At 40.9% G+C, this 22024-nt stretch overlaps 1 protein-coding gene across 2 annotated transcripts; it reads right to left on the minus strand.

The window, feature by feature from the left end:
* Positions 1-2999: 2999 nt before the first annotated feature.
* Positions 3000-20160, minus strand: MRPL15 (mitochondrial ribosomal protein L15). 2 transcript variants are annotated; one of them, XR_008576159.1, is made up of 7 exons: positions 20001-20160; positions 16377-16534; positions 13555-13720; positions 12948-13071; positions 11370-11750; positions 3676-9923; positions 3000-3542 (listed from the first exon to the last, which is right to left on the minus strand). XR_008576159.1 is itself a non-coding variant. In XM_054818782.1 (6 exons), exons 1-5 carry the CDS (start codon positions 20097-20099, stop codon positions 11413-11415), a joined length of 885 nt encoding a protein of 294 aa, XP_054674757.1. In that variant the 5' UTR covers positions 20100-20160; the 3' UTR covers positions 3000-9923; positions 11370-11412. The 2 variants fall into 2 exon arrangements, 1 of the variants encoding a protein (XP_054674757.1); XM_054818782.1 differs by having other exon boundaries at positions 3000-9923.
* Positions 20161-22024: the final 1864 nt, after the last annotated feature.

Here is a 22024-nt window from a genome sequence, read left to right on the forward strand (position 1 = left end):
TTCAAGCAAATGTGTAGTGATGAGACATCCTGAGTCATGAGAAGAACTAAGATCAAACATGTACATTTAGCTTTAACTTTCATTTCCTTAACTTTGGCTGTGACTGAAATTAGGAAATGCCTTTGTACTCCATATTTGCAAGTGTACGATGAATCCAGTTACATTATGAATAAAACATAGGTGAAATCTAAGTGAATTGATAGAAAAGCTTGTGATGTAAAAAAGGAAGTATATGTATAAGTGGCCCGAGTCCTTGGATAGTCAGAATTATCACTAAAGCTCTTGTGATTATGGACACAACAAAATGAGAAGAAAAGCCACAGAGCTGCATGCCATACTTGTTGGTTCCTACGACACCGCGTGCAAAGTTCTGACAAAGGCACACGAGCCTGAAAGATCAGTCTCTTCTTTGGTATGAGGGCAGTTGGTGGGATGAGCAGGCAGAGTTAAGCCTGTGACCGTCCTGGCTGGGCTTGCCATTATTCAAAGAAAGGAAATATAATTCTTCCTGCATTACCAGGTGGCAGCTGATGGCGAGGGCCTTGCAGGTGAGCTCTGTCAGAGGAGACAAAACTCCTCCCAAACCCCGTGCTAGACCAGGGGGCAGCTCCCAACCCAGCTGCAAGGCAGCTCAGCCCAGTGATGAGGCGGGGAGGGGGCACACAAGCTGCTCCCCATCCGAGTCACAGCACTGGGAGAGGAGGATGCGGCAGCACCTGCCTGGGTCATGGGCTTCTCCGTGTGCCATCATCTCCAGGCTGGGACATTGCTGGAGGACTACAGCCACCACATGAAGGAGGTTTCAGGGGGAGTTTTGGGCACAGGGAACTGATCTGGGTGATTTCCCCTGGCTATGCCTGCACACGTTCCCATGTCTGCACTGCTGGAGCTCCACACCACAAGTTGTTTTGGAGCAGATGTATGGACCTAGCTCCAGGCTAGGGCACCTGCTACTTGGGTACTGCTACCAGCGTAAGTAGAGCAGCACAAGACTGACAGACTATGCAGGTTGCCTGAGGCTCCAAGTAGATTTTCCAGAAGTGATGTCTATCTGTCCACGGAGACGGAGCGGTAATAGACGCCCTGCTTCATTCCCTGTTTACACAAGTTACTTTGATACTGGAGAGCTTTATTTTTCCCCACGACACTGCTTTGAACAAAGGCAGGAATCCCGCGCTTGCGGTCTGAAATAATGAAAACAATTGGCTCAGTCTGACCGATTAACAAAACTCCCATTACCTCAAAAAAAAAAAAAAAATCATTCTATACTGCATTCCTTATAAACTCAAAGATCTAATTCCAGACCTTCAAGGTCCCAAATACTTAGCTTTCAAAATGAAGAATTCGAAGTTTCTTTATTACTTATACTTGGTCAAAGTCACGTTTACCTGTTCTGTGACTCTTGTTCATAACTAATCATTAGCTTTTCAGTGTGAATGAAATTATCTTTAAGTTTAGAAGTCAATTTTTGTGAATTTTTAAAATAATTATTCAAATTGACTGTTCAAATTAATTACCCTTTAACCTTGTTTGTGAGCTCCTTCTGGAGAGACGCCAGGGACAGTGGCAAACACAAGTGAGAAACCACAGCTTTCCCTTCAGGCAAACATTACCGGGCAACAGTTTATTCATAGAATCACAGAATCACAGACCCATAGAATGGTTTGGGTTGGAAGGGACCTCAAAGATCACCTAGTTCCAACCCCCCTGCCATGGGCAGGGACACCCTCCACTAGACCACGTTGCCCAAAGCAACCATCATCCAGCCTGGCCTTAAACACTTCCAGGGATGGGGCATCCACAGCTTCTCTGGGCAACCTGTTCCAGCGCCTCACCACCCTCACAGTGAAGAATTTCTTTCTAACATCTAATCTAAATCTACCCTCCTTCAGCTTAAACCCATTACCCCTTGTCCTGTCACTCCATGCCCTTGTAAACAGTCCCTCACCAGCTTTCCTGTAGGCCCCTTCAGGTACTCGAAGGCCGCAATTAGATCTCCCCGGGGCCTTCTCTTCTCCAGGCTGAACAACCCCAACTCTCTCAGCCTGTCCTCACAGGAGAGGTGCTCCAGCCCTCCCATCAGCTTCGTGGCCTCCTCTGGACTCGCTCCAACAGCTCCATGTCTCTCCTGTACTGGGGCCCCCAGAGCTGGACGCATTACCCCAGGTAGGGTCGAGACACCAAATTGCACCATCAGTTTTTCAGACGGGGAAAAAGAACTGCATTGTACATGTGTGTTTGGACAGTTTTGCTATTCTCATTCCCAGTGTGACGGCACTGTGAGGGGGCAGCAGGGCAGGGGCTGGCAGCCTGCCTGTCCCACTGCCCCAGCCAGGAGCGGGGCAGCCGGGGGCACCAGGACAGCCCCAGCCCCAGGCATCTCCCTGGGGAGGGGAAGAGGACACTGGCCAGTGGGTCAGGCAGGGATGGTCAGGCTTGGTGGTGCCCTTACAGCCCTGGAACAAAACTGTGAAAGCTGTGATGATGGAAAAAAATAGGCCACAATGATGTGGACTACTCTGCATTAAAAAAAAAAAAAGTTTTGCGTACACAATTTCAGAGCACCTGAATCCCAGACTTACGGAAAGATGATGGCTATTGGGAGGCTCGTATTGCTCAGAAACTGGAATGTGCTGCCTTTGACGGAGGTTTTTGCCTCAGGAATTTGTTAGCCCTCTCTCCAGAGGCACATCCTATCAGAGACGGTTAGCAGATGAAAAATCAGTGGATTTCAAAATACAGAGCCTTTATTTTTTTCGTGGGCTAATTAGAAACACGCACAGATACAGAACCTGAACCATACGTAAAGTTCTGACTCAGATATAAAAGATTATCTGAAGGAAGAAAAAGCCTGCCTTTTCCATTCGACAACACAGGGCTTGTGCGAGTTCCTAGTTATTTCCTTCAGGAAGAATCAAAGTTTCCTTTCAGGCACAGAAAAACATCGAGCTCTGACTCTCTGTGTAGCCAAACACAGTGCTAGTAGCAAAGAGTCATGTTGAATCAACCAAAATGTTTATTTTCAGTATTTCAAGAAACATTTAAATGACAAAAGACATTTAAAAGACAAAAAATTCCTTCAGTCCAAAGGACTGCTCCAAGAAGGCTTTTTTAGGGCTTCAGTGTGGGGTATCATGTGAAACCTTAATGTGAGGAACCACTGAGAACCTCTGCAGTCTACTTCTGGAGTCAATGATTATTCTTACAAGGAGGAAACTGCTTTGGTTCACGTGGCGGGGGTGGGGGCTGTTTCCCCAAATTTATATGGCTACTCCTTTTAGTAAAGGTCACACACAATTCTCAGCAGTATGTTATACTCTTCAAATGTTAATCTGGATAACCAAAGAAAAATCAGAGGCATTCTGGAAGAGTCTTTTAGCTAAGTTTTACTCTTCCTCTTCAATACACAGCTTGCCAAGGCACAGAACTCAAAGTATTTCCAGCAGGATCTGCCATGATGAAGGAGCAGGTCGCACTTTCCGGGTGGCAGTGTCGTCATAAGATGCCAGCCCTGGTCAGCAGACATCAGTAGACAGAAAATTCTGCAACTCAGAGAATAGCCCATTATGTCTGATTTTGAATTCTTTAAAACAGGATGAGCAGAGAATCCAAACAGCAAGGTCAGCCATGATTTTATTAAAGAAAACCCACAAGAGGACCGTACTCTGAACTTACCGCCGATTGCCATTGCCCATCTCACAGTTTGCTCGGCGCAGCGGCAACGCGGAGCTCCCAGGGGACTGCGTGCAAAACTTCCATGGCTCCAATACTAACCCTGAACAAGCTTTCGAGCTACCTTAACTCTTTGGAAGAGTACACTAGAAACATGTAAAAGAAAGGCCAAAAGCAATGATGAAATAAATGAACTATTCGGTTTGAAGTTTAAACCTCCCAGACTCAGAATAAAGCCACTGAACCAGACTTCAGGGAATTCCCATGGGAGTAAATGCGTCTGGTCACTAGGTGTCAGTCTTGCCTGTACCAGAAGGACACTGGACCTTCTCCCTGTCCTAGTGAGCAGATGCAACTCTCAGCACTCCAGTCTTGTAATTTGGGGAAAGGAGCAGAGAAGGACATAGTTTGTGTGGGATGGTTATGTACCTGGTAATATAATATTTGTCACCCTCAGGTTTGGATGCTGGAAACAACAGCGTGTTTTTTTCATGCCAAGGAGACGTGACTGGAGGTCAACTGCAGAGACAGCAGAGGAGTTACACTCAAACAATGAAGAAATCAGCAGGGTATAAGCAATGAATCAGTAACTGTTTTGCAAGCCTCACAATATTTACTGTTTATCTTAAAGCACCAGTTCCTGGAATAATGCCATCACATGAAAATGCTGGCTTCCACTTCTTAAATTTGCTTCTAGCCTTGCTGGATACAGGAACAATGCTTGGAAACAAGATCCCTGCAGGGCTGAAAACTCTAAGGACAACACAGAAAACCTAAAATGTATTCTTTAAATGATTTCTTGAATACTTACAGTTCATAACAGTACAGTCAGCAAAAACAAAGAGTAATTAAACATGCAGCGGAGTTTCAGTGGTGTTTGCAGAATACTCATACATTTCTGATCTTGGAATCTCTTCAGATGGAGACTATCATATCCCGATTCTCATGTTCCCAAGGCTGCACAGATTCTCTTTTCTTTCTCTAGGACCAACCACCGTACCACAGCAGCGAGTCACTGCCCATAGCAGTCTGCTGCCATTGCAGTTTCCTAATATGCTGCAAGTCAAGTCATCCAGCTCAGCTGAGAGCAACAGTTCGAACTGGGCAAACATGCACTTTTCACAAGATGCAGCAAAAATGACTTGACAGGTTCTTACCCTCCATTTTCTTCTTTGGTTCTCTTAATGGGCAGATAAGCTTTTCTACAATAAAGACAGACAAAATCATAGCATCCCAGTGCTTCAATTCCCTCAGATACAAACAAGTGCAGAAAAGCTGAACCAGGTAGAATTTTGCAACACATTCACATCCTCGTTAGGGTAATTCATTTCATGATCATTCCACAGTAAACACCTGTCTTTAATGATGAACCTGGAAGGGCTGGAGCCTTCCAACAACAACAACAAAACCCAGCCCGACCCAACTAACTCAGACATTTCACAAGTCCTAGAAGTCAGGGCAGCAGCAATGTCAAGTCAGCCAAGCCCAACAGAAAACCAGTAGAATAATATTTTGACTGGAACAGTCTCAAGCCTTCTGCATGGCCTGTACCCAGACAGCCTGCTGTGGCGATTACTGCGACTGCCTTGCCAAAAAAAAAAAAAAAAAAAAAAAAAAAAAAAAAAAAAGATTGCCTATGCATAAAAAAACCCAACATGTCTATGTTTCAGGGACCCAGAAATCACTGAAAACAGAAGAAATGGCAAGTCAAACTCTGTAGAAGGATCAGTCCCAAATCTCTCTTTTATAGGCACACCACAATTCATCACGGCAGTTGTAGGAGTGCCCTAAGAGACACACTGGCCTGCATGTTGTCTCATCGCTCTCTGAGAACATCTCTGTTTAAGTATCTCAGTCACCTTCTCTGACCATTACAAGCATGACTTGCTGAAGATGACACCTCAGAGGGACACTATCCTCCCCTCCCATTTTTTTCTCATTTGCAAGTTCAGGCGACTTTAATTTCCATGCTTTGCTTACAGAGGAAATGCATACATTAGTGTTAGCACAAACATCAGCAACGGATTGCACGAGGACCAAAGCAGGTAGGTAGCCAAATTTTGAATGGCAATACCAGTGCAAAGCTGTGAACTGGGAGCCATCCACCTTGAAAGAGTCAGAAGCTTCTAGGTGAGGATGCCACCAATTTTATATCCTGGAAAAGCTGTGCCCTCCAATAGTTGTAAAATAACAGATCATCTAATGGCCAGCATTTCACCTCTTGTGGCACCAAGATGTCCTCTGACTTGTTTTTTATTAAATTAGCATGCTTATTTTCAAAGACAAACACAACCTGGTACATCAAACTTCAGAAGTTCCCAATGCTGAGCCAGGCAATCCACACGGGTGACTCCTGATGCCCAAGATCTTCCCACCGTTAACTTCAAGCATCATGTGTCACTGAAAACAGAGTGGGATTCAGTTCCAGATACTTATGTTTTAGATGTATACAGCTGCACTATACCTTAAAACTACCTAGAGCGCAATTTAGTTGCTCAGATGTCTGCTTCAGCCTACACACAGTGATCCTTCAGGCTCCACTATCAGATTTCTACTGTGTATGAAATGAGAAACAACTGTCTACATGTGAGCAATGTAAACAGACTTGCATTAATTTTGAAATTAAGGCAATATCTCAATATGCTAAATTTATAGGGAACTTGGATTCCAACTTTTGAAACTCTGAACCATAGCTACAAAGTACAGAAAGCATCTCCCTTGTCAGATATTAAGAGTGAATTTATTTTCTTAATTTAAGGTAGTCCATACTGGGAGCAAGGCAAACTACACTAGCGTCGCCAAAAAAACCCACTAAACAACCCCCCCCAGAGAACTAGTTTATTTTAAATTTACACATCAACTTATTTTTCATAAATTGCTCTACGTACACAAACCTCTAGCTGTCGTTACCTGCCCAAGGAATAACAATAAAAATAGAAACATCAAGAAATGGCAGACTTTCAGGCTACCTTACCCTTATTTATAGATTAGAGAGCAGACAGAACAATCCTATCATGAAACCAGAACAAACCTTACAGACTCCGGGTTTCCAAAAGTGCAAGGAGAGACCGATTTGGGCATTGATGCATGGAACACAAAATTGCCTATTCATTAAGACTTGTACTAGCGTGTGTAATTCTGAGTTAAGTGCACGGACACACTTCTAGGAGTGTTCCTTGACTCTGAGTAAACTCCGAATCTGTTGCTCAAAGGCCTCTCCAACTCGGCCCGCATGTGTCTTGGAATCTACAAGGTTAACAAGTAAACAACATCGCTGTTGACATTTTTAACAACAAAAGCAACACCAGTCCAGGAAACTCAAGCCACGAAAAACCCCCTCGTATAAACAGATGCAGGAATGATCAACACTTTTCCTGCTCCAGAGGCACATAAAACAACCAGATTTTCAAACCCAGAGTGGGCCAGACAGGATGACACTGTGAGAATGATTGAGCCCTGTAGTTCCCACCACTACAACAGGAGAAGCGAGAAGAGACCTCGGGAAGATGTAGATGCAACAGAGGGAATATTAACCAGAGGAGGTAGAACAGATCTGAGGATAGTTTGCTTCCACTCAGAAACCAGTAATTCTTTAGACAATGCCATATATTTCTGCTACAAAAGACCAAGATGGACCACCTGAGCTAAGAGATGAAGGAGCTTAAAAAGTTCGCGATTTTCCTAATGGGTCAGAATTCTGTCACACCAGGACTTCTAACTACATCTTTTCACAGACTAAACCATAACACAATGAACTGAAGTACGGACTGAGAGTTATGTAAAACTATTCCCATCTGATCACCAATCAAGAAATTTTAAGAAATAAATCTGCATAGGGAATATTAAACTGGCCATTTTGGACAGACACAGCATCTTTCTTATTCTAGATATATGTAAATATAACACTCAAATATTTAAAATGCAAAACTCAACAATTTCAAATTAGAGACAAATTTTTACAGAACTTTTGAGTGTTCAACCGTGCAAAGTTAGCTTTGCATTAGCATTTTAAATTTTAGCAATAAACCAGAGAACAGCAAAATAGCAATGGGAAGCTATCTTCATAATCGATCACTTTTATATGACTTCCTGGAGCATAACATCAATTATGCTTGTATGTCAAAACAATGTTGGCACACTGCCAGTGAAGATTCAGCTCAGGGCCACTGATTTATTCATTTATTCCTTTTTGGAAATCAGTGAGTGGTACGGTCAAGTTTTGGTTGTTAAACACGAATGCTATACTATGAAGTATAATGAATTAAAAGCCAGCATGTCTTTGTTGTACATATAAGGGAAAACTTACTTAACTTAGTTCATTTTGACTCTCCAGTCAGCCACCTGCAAGGGTAGTATTCTGTGGCTGCTGTTAGTGTTCTAGCTCAAAAGAAACAGGTGATTTCTAATCATCAAGGTATGATATAACAAGGTATGTACTCCTTCGGAAGCCTTTATTTTGATTTCAGTCTCACGGTTTTATCAAGGAACCATTCAAAAGTATGATGCTGTTGCTAAAAATTGACATGGCTTTCAGTATTTTACGGCACAAATAATGTTTCTTTTCCTCAGCTCCTTGATAGTGCTTTTCCGGTTACAGCAGATTGGGTACTTCTTGCTGTGTAATACATCGTTGCATATGAAAAACCCCTATCAAAACAGGATACCCAGGGCAATCATTTCTCTTATGAACATGAAAACATGGTATATATTCTTAAGTAAAGACCGTGGCCTTAGATGCCAGTGCTGGCTTAAAAGTCTTGCACCAGTGAGCCTGACCCTCATATAAACAGTCCGTTGGGAGGCTGTTTATTACAGATTTATTAGAAACCTTGTCAATAACTTACTTTGATAATTCTGTATTCAGTTGCCAGGAGACTTGTGCTCCTGACGAGATAAAATGAACAGGAAATCCTCTATAGCCTTGTCACTTTTTTCACTAGTAAATAAAAATCAGAACAGTTATAAAACACTAGCTACTGTAAACAGAAGAGAGAAAAAAAAAGACGAACATTGCATATTTTAAATAAAGCAACATACAGCCCTTTTTGCCATCTCCAATTATAAGATGATAAAAGATCACCTTTATAAAGTAGAATGACCGGATTTTGTGGAACGTGGCTGTTTTGGCTCCAAGGTATTTGTAGCGTTATAGTATCAGAGCCAGGATACAGCTGCCTTGTGACTAAGATGTCGTTCACTGAATAAGTGCTATCCAATCCCTCGACGTCACCAGACATCTGTTTCCTGTTTTCATTCTTTCTTTCACTGTTATCATTTTATCCAAGTTACCCTTTCACCTGAAAACCATTTAGAAACCTACAGAAACCAGTGCATGCACGCGTGTGTATATCAAAGAAGTTGATTTAGGAAAAAAAAAAATTGCTGCGAGCAATTTCTTCATTTTAATACAAAGAGCAGGAGTGCAAACAAAGTTGCCTTCCCGCCTCTTCTCCTCCCAAAAATACACAATGATACATAAACACTTTTGTCTTCTGGTCTTCACTAATATGACTAACTTCCTTCTTTGCTTCCAGTTAAGTAGCTTTCCTGTTGAGTACCACCACCTCCACAAAATACAATTGTGAATTGATTCATAAAAACAGAAACATTATGGCACAAATAAGGGAAGGCAATAAATACTCTTCCCCCCCTCCTCCAACTCCTTCCCAAATGGAGGCAGTAGTATTGTAATAACAAAGAAAAAAAAAAAAAAAGTATTGCTTGTCATTTAAAGTTCCAAACCAACAATCATCAGGATGCAGAACAGGATACATCTAAAAAGTGAGAAAGTTATTTACTTCACATTCAAGTTAACACTAGCTATACTTTTTTTGGCACACGGTATTATTATTAATGTGCCAAAAAAGTGCTGTGCACCTTATAAAATATGAATGTTAACACCACCAAGACTAAATTCCTGCTATTCACAATGCAATTTTATATTGGTGTTGTTTTGCTTTTTCACCTATACTTAAACCACAAGTCAGGAGACCGACCATTACTGATAGCATCTAACACATTAACAACAAACAATAGAAGCTGAAGCGCAAGTTGTCAAAAACTAGTGACTTTCCATTGTTAATCTCTGGATTTCAGATTATTTAACCAGCACGAGAATAGAAGACTAGTTTTATTTTGTTTTGCGATTACAGATGCTCATATTAATTGACAAGGCAGTTTGTTGAGTGGAGCAAAAATCTGGGCTGGTTGACAAACACCAACAAAAAAATTCATCCGCTTCTTGTTATTCCCTGGAAAAAAAAAAAAAGAAAGGTATTTTTAAGTTTTTTTTCCTCCTCTTGGAGGCACACCAGCAAAATACAGGTGTTATACAGGAGAAACAGCAGATTCTGGCACTCAGAGGGCTTTCCCTAGGAGATGGGATGGTTTGGCAGCTAACAGGAAACTATAAGCAGGATTTCCAAAGGCACATGAAAATTGGAAAGCAAGACAACTTCTTGTGTTCTGGTCTTCCGGACTGTTTCCTGCATCCTAATACCCAAATTACCCCTATTTTAAAGCCAAATTCAGCTTCCATTAAAGTTCATGTAATTATGAAGCATCTCATTAACTTCTGAGGAGTCAGAGCAAGCTCTGACAGATTAACTTAGTCTCCTCTCTGATCTTTCAATTTACTGCTTGGTTTGTCATCCCAAATGCCCAATTCTAACCTTCCGTATGAAACCTAGAATACTCTTGCATAGTAATAATATAGTATTCTGGAGCGATTGATGAAACAAACATCTGTTGGAAAATATTTTTCAAGATTGTATCAAGCTGGTGTGATTAAAATACTGTTTCCTGTTAAAATAATTTGTTCATAACTTTTCACAACATCTAAATTCATTTGCCCACTGTCACATATACAATCTGTGATCAAGCTGAAAGCTGAATTGTGCAGTTTGTGCATTACATACCCATCCTTCACAATCTACTGTCACTGTCTAATATTCATTGACTCTGGATTCTGCCATGCATTTTTATTAACGACATTACACTTGTGTGTGGACAAGTTTAAAATTCTGTTTGAATAATAAAAACCATTGATTTAAGATAACTATCTCTTTTTTTCCTAAACTTAGATAGATAGACAGTTCTTTTAAACTGCACACTCTTTGTCAATTCCATCTGAAGGAATAAGACAAAAATCAAGACCTCTTAAGCTCTAGTGCTATTGATGGCAGTGGCAAAATCCAAAACATTCCTATGGAATTGAAGAGATTAATGAATTCTTCTGTACTTTGTTATTTCTGGTTGTTTTTAATTTTCCCCACCCAAAAACAGATGGCCTACCTCCTGGAGGTAATCAAGATAAATTATAATGTTATGCAATATGATTGTAGAACTAATACTAGTTTTGTACAGTCATGCTTCTGATTTTAAATTGGGGAGTGCGGAATATAAACTAATTATTAGGTCAAGTTACTCTTTGGAATCATCCTCTGAAATAAATGCAACATCAAAACATTTTGTTGGAAAAAATAACTGACAAATCTTTGCAAGAGAAAGTGCCCAAACACACACTTTATGTCAGACTGTACAGTTTCCAAATGTTAAGACTTTTCATACACTGTATTATGACAATAAAAAAGTTGAGAGCTACACCAGAAGATTACATAAACAAAAATTTATGTTTTGTCTGGTATAACAGGAGTCTTAAAAAAAACAAACATCACTTCATATCCATTATTTCATACCCAGATGTTTCCTGTACACCTGCAGTTGTCTCCAGTCCTGAATTCAAGAGCTATAGTATTTTAAGAGCCTCTCATCAGTTGGTTTTAGAATTTTCTTGTCTGCCATGTTTACGATCCATCCTGGAGCAAGACCAAAAAATATCTGTCTAGGATCCTTGCGTGTGCTTAACATTTTGAAGAGTTCATCCTTAGTTATGTCAGGTAAGACATAACCGTATTTCTTGGCAAGTTCAAGCCTGGCTTCTGCAACCTTAGATGGATCTGCCAGGTATCCACGATTCCTGGCATCTGTGTAGTAACGGACTAGATCTTCAGGTGGAAGCATTCGCTTTGGAATAGGCTGGCCACGCAGGAAAAATACTACTGGCTTACACAAAATTTCTGTGGGCAAACATGAGAAAAAATTAGATACTATGCTTTACGACACATTTAAAGACATTAAATGACACCTTCCTATTTAGTATTTTGTGCTAAATAAATTATTAAACTCTTATTAAAAAGTATCAAGCAAAAAACCCAAATCTTAAGAATTTTCTTGTCCAGAATGAGATAGCGGTTTATAAGTTTCACTTAACCAAACACACACCTCTGTTTTACCTGACATTTATAGCGACAATCGGGATGAATCATTACTTCCAATACATTTAGAATGCTTACTTTGGAAACATACAATAACTAAACTAGATGCCACCATTCATTTAAAGGACTTTCTTCCAAGTTAAAAGCAATGAATTTACATGCCTATTTACACAGTGTACCAACAAACATCAAATTTAGTGTTTCTGTAAGTATTTTAAATAAAGAATCAATGGCACATGCACCTATTTAGTCATTCGTGAGACTATCCTCTCCTCCTCAAGTTTTACTGAGTTTGGCAATTTACATTCCAGATACTTTTAACATTAATATTTTGATTATTTTCTGGATTGGAAAAAAAGAACTTGTATCACTCCAGGGTAACTTATTTTGCACACTAAGAATGTCTATTCCTCTTGTTCTCAGCCTCATTCACACATGAAAGCTCCATTATTATCAATAAAAACTGCATGAATGAATATTAGGCAGGATGCAGCCTCAAGCAAAGCAAAGCCTCATTCTTCAGTGAAAGTGTTCTGAAAACAATAGCCATTTTGACTGTAACGATTCTGAGCTTCTGTAACTTAGTTATTTCCTCACTTTAACTGGAAAAGTATTTTAAATTAAAAATATAAACATCCACAGTGGTTTTTACATCTTTTTTTTTTCCTGAATTTTCTTAGGGTTATTAAACATATAAGAAAGAATACAAAAATTCAAAGAAACAATCTTTGATTAGTTCCTCTATTTACAAAGCTACTTGGATTTAACTGGTCTATTGGTAAATGACTACTAATACTGGTAGAGCTAAACAGGTGAATGGTTAAAAAAAGCAAAACTGAGGATGCATTACAGTTCAACATTTGTATAACAATGTGTTGTTGAAGCTTTCAGAATAGAAGTGGTGGATGATTTTCCACTTGTTTGAAACTTTGATTTGGATTATTTAATTTTTCCACATTCAAAAAAAAAAAAAAGTCAGAAATGAAAAGAAATTCTTACCCAAACTCCTTGGATCGTAGAATGACGTTGTTACCACACCTCCATTTTTTTCTATGGTTGCAATTGCTAATTCAGATGCCCTCTGCACTTCAATATTTACTTTTGCTGAAAAGATATCAGCACCCTATAATTTCAACACACATTAGAGTAACATTAAAATGAGTATTTTAGGACACGTTTATTCTGCTCTGCAAAGTTGTAAGAAACATTAAATCCCGCAAAATACTATGATTTGTCTGTTCCCTGCACCAAGACAGGTAATCAAATTGCTTTCTCCCAGTCGTCTGGGTTGAATGAAAAAAATTTGTCCAAAATATTCATACATTTCTTTCTGTACATTCCAGTCTTCTGTTGTAAAATACTTGTTCAACCTCTTGTTATGTTTTCGTAGTCTCTCAGGTCTTAAAACATCATCCTGGGGTTTTTTTTTTGCTAATACACAGTGCCCTCTAGTGGATTTATTACCACAAAAATCCCACAGCAAACTAATTTAGAAAACCAAAGATGCTTCCAAAACAGAGGAAGCACAATCTGACAGGATGGTATGGAAAAATTGAAAACCCAAGGCTTTATACTGCCTGAAATAGTAAGTGTCTTGTAAGCATACCTCCTCCACCAGCTGGACACCATAATCTCTTTTGAGAGGTTGCACTGTTACACCTCTGGCATTAGTGAGCTGTGTTAAATCAATTGGTTGCGTGGGGTCAACTCTACCCAAATCAATCAGGTACTGCAGCCTCTGAAGACTGAGCGGGTGATACTGACGTCTGCGGCTGGGGAGAGGAAAACAAAAAAACAAACCAAAACAAAAACAAAACAAAAAGAAAAAAGAAAAAAAGACAACCAAACAAAACAATGAGCTATTTACAAAATCGAAGCTTTAGTAGGAACTGGTCAACTGAGATACAGCACACTGTATTCCAGTTTCTACCTACTCTTTAACTACCAAGCATATGTTTAAACCAGACCCATCCATAAGCCAAAATTTTAAGTTTAATTTAATGCAAATACAAGCCCTAGTTGCAGCCCATTATACATTCAGGTTTGCTCACACACCCCCACCTCCAATATGACATTAATTATTTTGCTGTTGCTGAGCTCAATTTACTCAAGAATACCTCTCTACCTGCTGATTGGTTTAAGGAAGCAAAAAAGATTGAAGAAATTGAAGTGTCAGCATTTCTTGATAAGCCAACAAGATTCTAAATAACTACCATCTTCAGAGTGAATCCAGCTTTGTAGCTTGATACATTCAGAAAATTTGACAATAAATACAGTCAAAAGCAAATATACCCTGCCCTCCCACACAAATTTAGTCAAAGACCATCAGCCAAACCCTGTACGTGCTCGTGCATAGCTTGCCTATATCCAACAAGAATTTTTAGTCCATTACCACTGCACCTGACATCTCACAAGTACTGAATGGAGTCTTCCTCAAAATACCACCAAGGGAGAGAAATATTGAGAAACTATGCATTAATCCATATCCCCAAAGGAAATTGGACTGTTTTGTCAACAGCCATCAGTTTCAGCAGAATCCACTTCTGCGTTTTATGAAGTTCTAACTTCACTACGCAAACCAATCCTTAGAGTAGCTTTCCCGATCCCAGTGTCTATGCCTACCGCATACCATTTATGCAGATGCTCAAAACTTTCTCATACAATCAGCTTAACCACTGCTATTGGAAATCCGTGAGCGGCAGCAGAAAAACTGAGCAGCTTATCTTTGTTATTGGCAAGCTGAGTAAGACAAGACAAGCAACAGAATTTGCACTGTCAGACAATTCTTAACAGAGCAAAAGTTCAAAAAGTAGAGGAACATCATGGCAGACAGAAAGAAGAGTGAGGTGAAGATAAACAGGCAGAGACATTTTTCAGGATGCTCCTATCCTGCCACGATAGCCTCTCTCAAATGCACTTACAAGGTTCACTAGAAAAACATTTACAATAGCCTGGCATTGAAATTTTGCCAAGAACACTGAAAAGAAATTACAGAGCACTTTTTTTGTGTCCACATGCTGTCAGATGTGGTTAAAAACAGCAAGACCCCATTAATTTCTTGTCAATGCAGAAACTTTGATTTTTGCTGTTGGTTAGTCATGAGCTTGTGACTGCCATTAACATAAGAAGCTCATGCCTGCATTTATGTATTTCCTTTGTGGGACTGCAGATCTACACTGTGTCTTCAGCTATCAAAAGTGCTTCTCATTTACTTTTATAATAAGTTAAGCTAACAGGAGGAAATGACAGTACTTGGAAATATAGTTTGAATCACACTTCAAAGCTAGTAAGACTCGCAGAGAAAACCTTTGATAATCAGGACAGGTCTGTAGGTTATACTGCATGCATAAAGAATGGAAATATAAAAATGCACAGCTATTTGATGAATTTATAACAGCAAATGAAACATAAAATCAAACTGTAGGTTTAACAATTCACAAATTCACATAAGTCCTTTCATTCTTGAATTATCTGCTAGCTGTGGCACGTTTTTGTTACTACTGCCTATAACAACTGCTGTATCTATACAATGCTTTCATGATCATACCTAAAAGCAACAAAAAGGTTAGTGACCAAGTTAACACACGTGCCATTTTAGGAAACAAAAACTGTTTTAAACAACAACAAAAAAAACCCCAAACAAACAAATGTTGTAATTGCCAATATAATGAAGGAAATTAATAAAACACTGGCATACAGATCTCCAGCTAAGAACAGTGACTGATTAGAAGAATCATTTTAAACATTAAAAAGCTGAAAGAAGGACATGGCACAAAAAAAGCACAATGTGAAAAGGGGACAGAAATGTCAAACAAGGCAGAGTGCCCGAGGAGAACAATTGTGAAAGATGACTTAATGGCTTCATCCAATAGATTTGATATTAAAGAGCTTGTTAAGATTCTAGGTGGCACAGATGGAGTGCAGACAAAGGCTGCAGTGCTGCAGGGCTGAAAAAGTAGAGTCATGAAGAGAAGCAGAATTGTTTGGCTAGCAGCAGATCAGAGCTTCAGGTGAATAACGCGAAGCAAGGCTCTGGATTACATTTCCATGCCTAACTTCCTCACTCAGGTCAATGGGACTGTTCCCAGGCAGTTTGATAGGTTATCTGCTGTGCAGACAGGCAAGGGGAAAAACAAGCATGTATGGAGGAGCGGTCTGAGAGGAGAAATGCACTCAGCTGTAGGAGGAAGGGTAACCTGCTACATATAAGGGATTATGCAAAGAAAAGCATAAATAAGCAGAAAATAAATTAATTCATTAAAAAATAATCTCACAAGAAATGGGAGATTCTGCTAGTAAGGAAGTTAACAGTCTGAGAGGAATGTCTCATTTTCAGTTAGGCTGTTTTGGCATATTAGATTCTGGCTTCAAGAGAAAGATCAAGAAAAGCAGACAATGATTAAGTTGTGAGTAAATGAAGAAACTTACCTATGTCCCTCATTAAACCCATATTTTGGTATGGCCAAGTAAAATGGAGTCTGACCACCCTCAAAGCCTAATCGAGGACGATTTCCTCTTTGTCTTTCTCCTTTGTGACCTCGACCACACTTCCTACCTCCATATCTTCCTCGGCCACGTCTTTTCTCCTTGAAAACAATCAGTAATACATTTAGTCAACTACTTTGGAAATAAGTATCTATAAAACATAAGATTTCAGAGATATAAACAACTGAGCAAAATGCTGATTCTTGAGGAAAAATTAAGATAGCTCTTTCCTAAGGGGAAAAATAGTCAGAAACACAGTTCACGTGATTTTTTTAGAGCACAGCTTTAGGCAGGCACCACAAATAGTCTAGAAGTTTACACGAACACATATTGCAAAAAAAGGGATTACTAATATTTAATCCTACCTCTTATACCCTGTACTCTCCAAATTAGAGGATGTTCCTGAATTAACTATTGATATTTCCTCCTATTTCATGAGAAAGTTGCTCAGTGCTCAGAAGTTTCCAAACACTGACAAGGAAAAAAGAAATTAAAAATAAAAAATAAAAAAATCAATTCTACTTCAAGGGGCAGAGGAACAGACTATATATGCTATGCACACATATAATTCTTTTCATGGACTCAGACTTTCTAGAGTCTGCAACTGTTGCAATTTCTCCTGACTACAAATCAAAACAGAAGAGTGTATTTTAAACCTTTATTATTTTTTAAATTAAGACTGTGATACTAAGCTATTAAGTTTCCTGACCACTTTAAAGTAGCATTGCAGTCACAAGTAGCAGTTCAGCAATCTTCTTGTGCTCACCTCCTATCTGTGCCAGCAGAAGCATTTGCACAGCTAAATGGTGAGCAAGATCAGAGAGATAAGAAAGGTCAAACTTTTTTATTTTAAGTTTAAAATCCAGGTCAGTTGCACCATTCAGTACAATTCACGGGTATGCAAATATCTATAGGATTACAAGACAGGCAGTAAGCAAGGGTGGAAATGAGCAGCTGGGAGTAACTGATATTAAATGAAGTAGTGCCAGCTCTGACCTAACAAAGTTTTCTGTGTAAGGTGACTTCACTTAATTCATATACTGAAGAAGTTGCAACACTAAGGCTCACTAATTCTTTTCACACTTTGTCAGGGATAAGATAGAGGCACAAGCTTCAGAATCTCACTGCCATGCTGCACAGGGTACAGTTCACTGTTCAGCTCTGAGAGGCACCATCACATCTGTGCATTGCTTTGATGGATCCGTTTGATCTTACAAAGTTTTCCCCATGTAAGCTAACATTCACTGGAATGTGAACGCATGTGGAAGGAGCAATGTCATGTTGCTAACTAGTCTCATATCTGCACAACACAATTCACACATTTACTATTTTCCATTGTGTTCCTCAACGTGAAAAAGTCAGGCTGGGAGACATGTAAGGCAACACATTCTGAACAGTATTTGTACTGCTTTTAAGCTAACTTCAATTAAGTCACAGCATAGTCACTGTTGGATCAATAACAACGTAAATACTTCATCACTAAAGAGACTACAGTAAGCCTCTTCACTTTCTCATTTTTGTATTCAACACTCAGCCAAACTTTAAGCACCCCTAATCCTACAAATCACTATATGCAGTTAGACTGCAGCACAGAATATTGAGTAAAACTCAATGAAAACTGCTCATTATATCATGGTACTTGATTATTAGCCTAGCACCACAACAACATAAAATTTGATGGTTTATGCTCTTTGTTGTGTCTGTGAGTTTTCCAAAGTACACTTAATGTGCACTGAAATATTAGTAGAAAAGTCAGTATGGACATACATCAGAAAAAAAATGCATTAATACATTTGAAACATCATCTGACCTAAGATGCACTGCTTACCTGTATTAATACTAAACAGTATAGAGTTCAAGTGCTCTTTTACGCTAGACTAGACTATCCCTGTCACCAAAGGAAGCTGACTTGTCCCCAGCCCACACGCTACGCTTCTTTACTCACAGCACCTCCTGTGCTGACACAAGCAGTTGTGTGGCTTTATGTTGGACAGTTCAGGGAATTAAACTAGATGAAAAATAATTTTTGTCTAACTAGTTTTCAGCTGCTTTAGTGCCCTGCTCTGTTTCACTGCACAACCTCTAGCAGCAGTACAAAATACACAGTGGGTGTGAGCAGCTGGAGGCAGAGGGAGGGCGCAGCTGGCCCACCCACCCTTTGTGGCAGACGCCTGTACACACACCAGATTACATGGTGACTTTAGTTAATAAAAGTACACCAACAATATCTGGTCACAAATGGAACATAATCAGTACACTGGCCAGATTTTAGATTGTCAGAGGAGCCATTCAAAACTTTTTTTTGGCCGCAACTTCTGTTGGTGAAGTCAAATGCTCTTAAATCTGGTCATTTGAGAACTTCATTAATCACAGAATAAGGCTGTCAGACACCAAAAGAAAAATACCAGAGAAACAGAGCTGAGGTCACTTCCACAAACTCCAACTGAAGGCAAACAGTTAGCAGTACCATGGGGAAAAAATGCTCATTTCCTATATGGAGTTGCAAGTTACTTGCTAAAGACCCAGTGAGTGTACAAAAATCTCTACTTTCAAGATTATAAAAGTGTTTTCCTAAACCAAACAGCTACCTTGAAAAACAGAGTCCCGAGACCAAACACTGGCAGGTAAGCATCAGTTCCAGTAAACCTCAAGTTCAGACTATCTCACAACTTCTGGATGTTAAGCCTGAAAATACTGTTTTGGAGCCTGGAGTAGTTTGAAAAACCTTAAGAATCACCACTTCAGCCCTGTACAGGGCTGCTTCTTCCAGCTCTGTTTGACCGTGGCCAAGCTGGGTGTTAACAGCTCCAAGTGAAGTAACTTGACAGGGAAACCCCAATAGATGCAGGGGGGAAGAATTTCCATTATCTTGTCTTGTCACAGGTTTACAACTATGCCACACTCACCAGCTCTGTAGGCATCTCTAGGGAGCCTTGAGCACTGACAGGGAAGTGCTGCTGGTGCTCCCTGTCAGTTCTCTATTCCTATGACTTTAGCCCTTGAACCTCATCTCCCTGTTCACTGATATTCCTCCCAAACCGGGTGGGTTTCTTCCTGGCTTCTTTACTCTTCTACCACTTTACAAGGAGACAGGGAAGATAACATTTAGCTTTGTTTTTGAGAAAGCAATAGTTACAAGAAGTGATGGCTGGCATCACGTTTTTTTTTCTTTTTAAGCCTTTTAACCTTCCCTTTTCAAATGTATTACCCCATCTCATAAACATTTGGTATTCCGTATTTTTTTTACTGTTTCTGCCCACCCCTCAACGACGGCCCTGAGGTTTAGCTAGGAACGCTCATCAGCCAGTTCTCTGTGGGGATGGTCACACAAAGTATGCAAAGGGCAAGCCCAGGGCCAACACACACAACAGTGCAACCCACTCCTTTGCCGTCCCACGCCTATTCCGGCCAGGCCGCTCTCCTGGGCCTGCCGCGATCTCCCCAAAAGTCTCCGACAGCCCTCGAGGCAACCGCCACCAGGGCCGGGCGTGCCCGCTGCCGAGGCTGAGTCCTGCCGCCGCAGGGAAAGCCTGCCCGCGACTCACCGGACAAGTTACAGGCACTCACCCGCCTTTTGGAGCCTGGGCTGGGCCTTAGGTTGGCTAGGGTGACCCTGGGCAGCGACCGCAGCAGCTCCAGGGCCTTGGTCCCGCCATTCCCGCTCATGGCCGCTCGCCTACCAAGGGCAGCAGCGACGTTGGCCCAGGCGAGCTCCTTTACGGCAAAGCCGTAAAACGCAGTTCTCCCGCGCCTTCCCAACAGTGTCGCGCAGCCGCCGCCGGTGGGGCGGAGGAGGGGGGCTGGCGCTGCGATCTCAGGCGCCGCTGTGGCACCGAGGTCAGGGTGGTGACGGCCGCCCAGCGACTCACAGGCCCCCGAAGCGCAGAGCCGGGAAAGGCGAGAGGGGCAGCCGAGGAGAGCGGTGCCGCCTCCGGCTGAAGCGCCCTCGGGAAACGGCTGAGCGGGCCCGGGGCAGGCCGTCTTCTTACGGGCCGTGCTGGGAGAACGGGGCAGCTGCGGGGAGTTAAACGTCAACACGGGTCGTTCTTTTCATAGCGTCTTAGCTAAGAATGCCAATGGATTAGGCGTAGGTTCCAAACTGCATTTCGTTTTCCAGTATGTACTTTTCTATTATTCACACAGGTCTCAGCCAGGTATTTTAAAGCCTTTAAAAACCACCAGGCTGCATCTAAAAACGACCGACTGACGGCACGCAGAACATCGATCTACTGAAAGTGCAGCTCCCTGTGTCAATCCAGAAAGTTTAAAGGCGGGTACTTACTGGAAACGTGCATTATTATTAGAGACTTCCCTTGTACTGCTGCAGTACTTAATCACTTTTATTAAATCTAAAAAAGTAGTTCTACTGGAAAAAATCATACAGCAGTTTCAATCAGTATATCGGTCTGGCAGGCAGTTGGTCTGGCGCAGGGCGGGTGTGGGGTGTAGGCTTACCGGAGTGAAGAACTGAATTACGGAAGCTGCTGATGGGAAGTTACAGAGCAGAAAGGCCGGTTCCCATTGTGAGAGTCACCCGGTAGTTCTCAGTGTAATATCCTGCTTTCTGTCCCAAAACTTCTGTTTGACCAAACCCACCTTCCACGTTGAATGTCTGCTTCAGATTACATCTTGGAGAAAAGGTCCCCAGGTTCTGAGAGTAAATAAGGGTGAACATGGAAACCACGTTGCAGAAATTAGTGAGTTTCAGTATGAAATCTGTATAGCTTCTTACCCTCCTTCAAAAAAAATTAATAAAAATTACAATGTAGCAATACACATGAAATGCTGCTATGGACAACCATCTTATCTCAGTCCACCTCAGCCACTAGGAAAAAATACATAGTTTAGAGCCTGCTTTGCTTTGTAAAGCTCTCACTACTTCAAGCAGAACCTTGAAATTAGGTAGAAAAATACCACTCATTTGATAGATATCTCACTGTAAAGAGACAGCCAACTTGCAAGTCTTTGAAAGGTTCATAATTCAGATGTTTTCAGAAATTGCTTCAGGATTTCAGCAGCTCAGTTCCTTGAACACTTGTCTGTAGCCAGCGGACTGCCCCATGCCCGCATGGGCCATCCCGCTACTGTGCGACTCACCAACGCCCGATCCACACAGAGCTTGCGTTTCTCCAGCAACCCTGAGCCATGCCAGCATCAACCGGGAATTCAGGTAGGGTCATTCCAGCTATACTGGTTAAAACATTAAAAGCTTAGTCTAATTATGGGCAGACAACTGATCTCCTCAGCTCATCAGCAGGCCACCTCACAGAAGTTACATTTATGTGGCAAACAGCACAGTAGAGAGGGAAGACAGAATTTTGTTTGTGTCCTCAAAGGATGTGCTACAGCAGGAGTCAGGTTCAGCATACTTGATAAGTGCCTGTCATAATGTGAAGCTCCTCATCTTTTAGGAATCTTTTATGCATAAACTATATTTTCTTAAGATTTGAATTGGGGACAGTACATGAGACAAGAACACACACTAGAGATAAATCAAAACACAAAAAGCTACCCGTGAAAATAACCCAATTTTAGCAATCACAGGGTTCCCCTGGCATAAATAGTATCAAAGCAGCCTAACAATCATGGCA

This window comes from Grus americana, chromosome 2 (genome assembly GCF_028858705.1).
Source record: "Grus americana isolate bGruAme1 chromosome 2, bGruAme1.mat, whole genome shotgun sequence".
NCBI lineage: Eukaryota > Metazoa > Chordata > Aves > Gruiformes > Gruidae > Grus > Grus americana.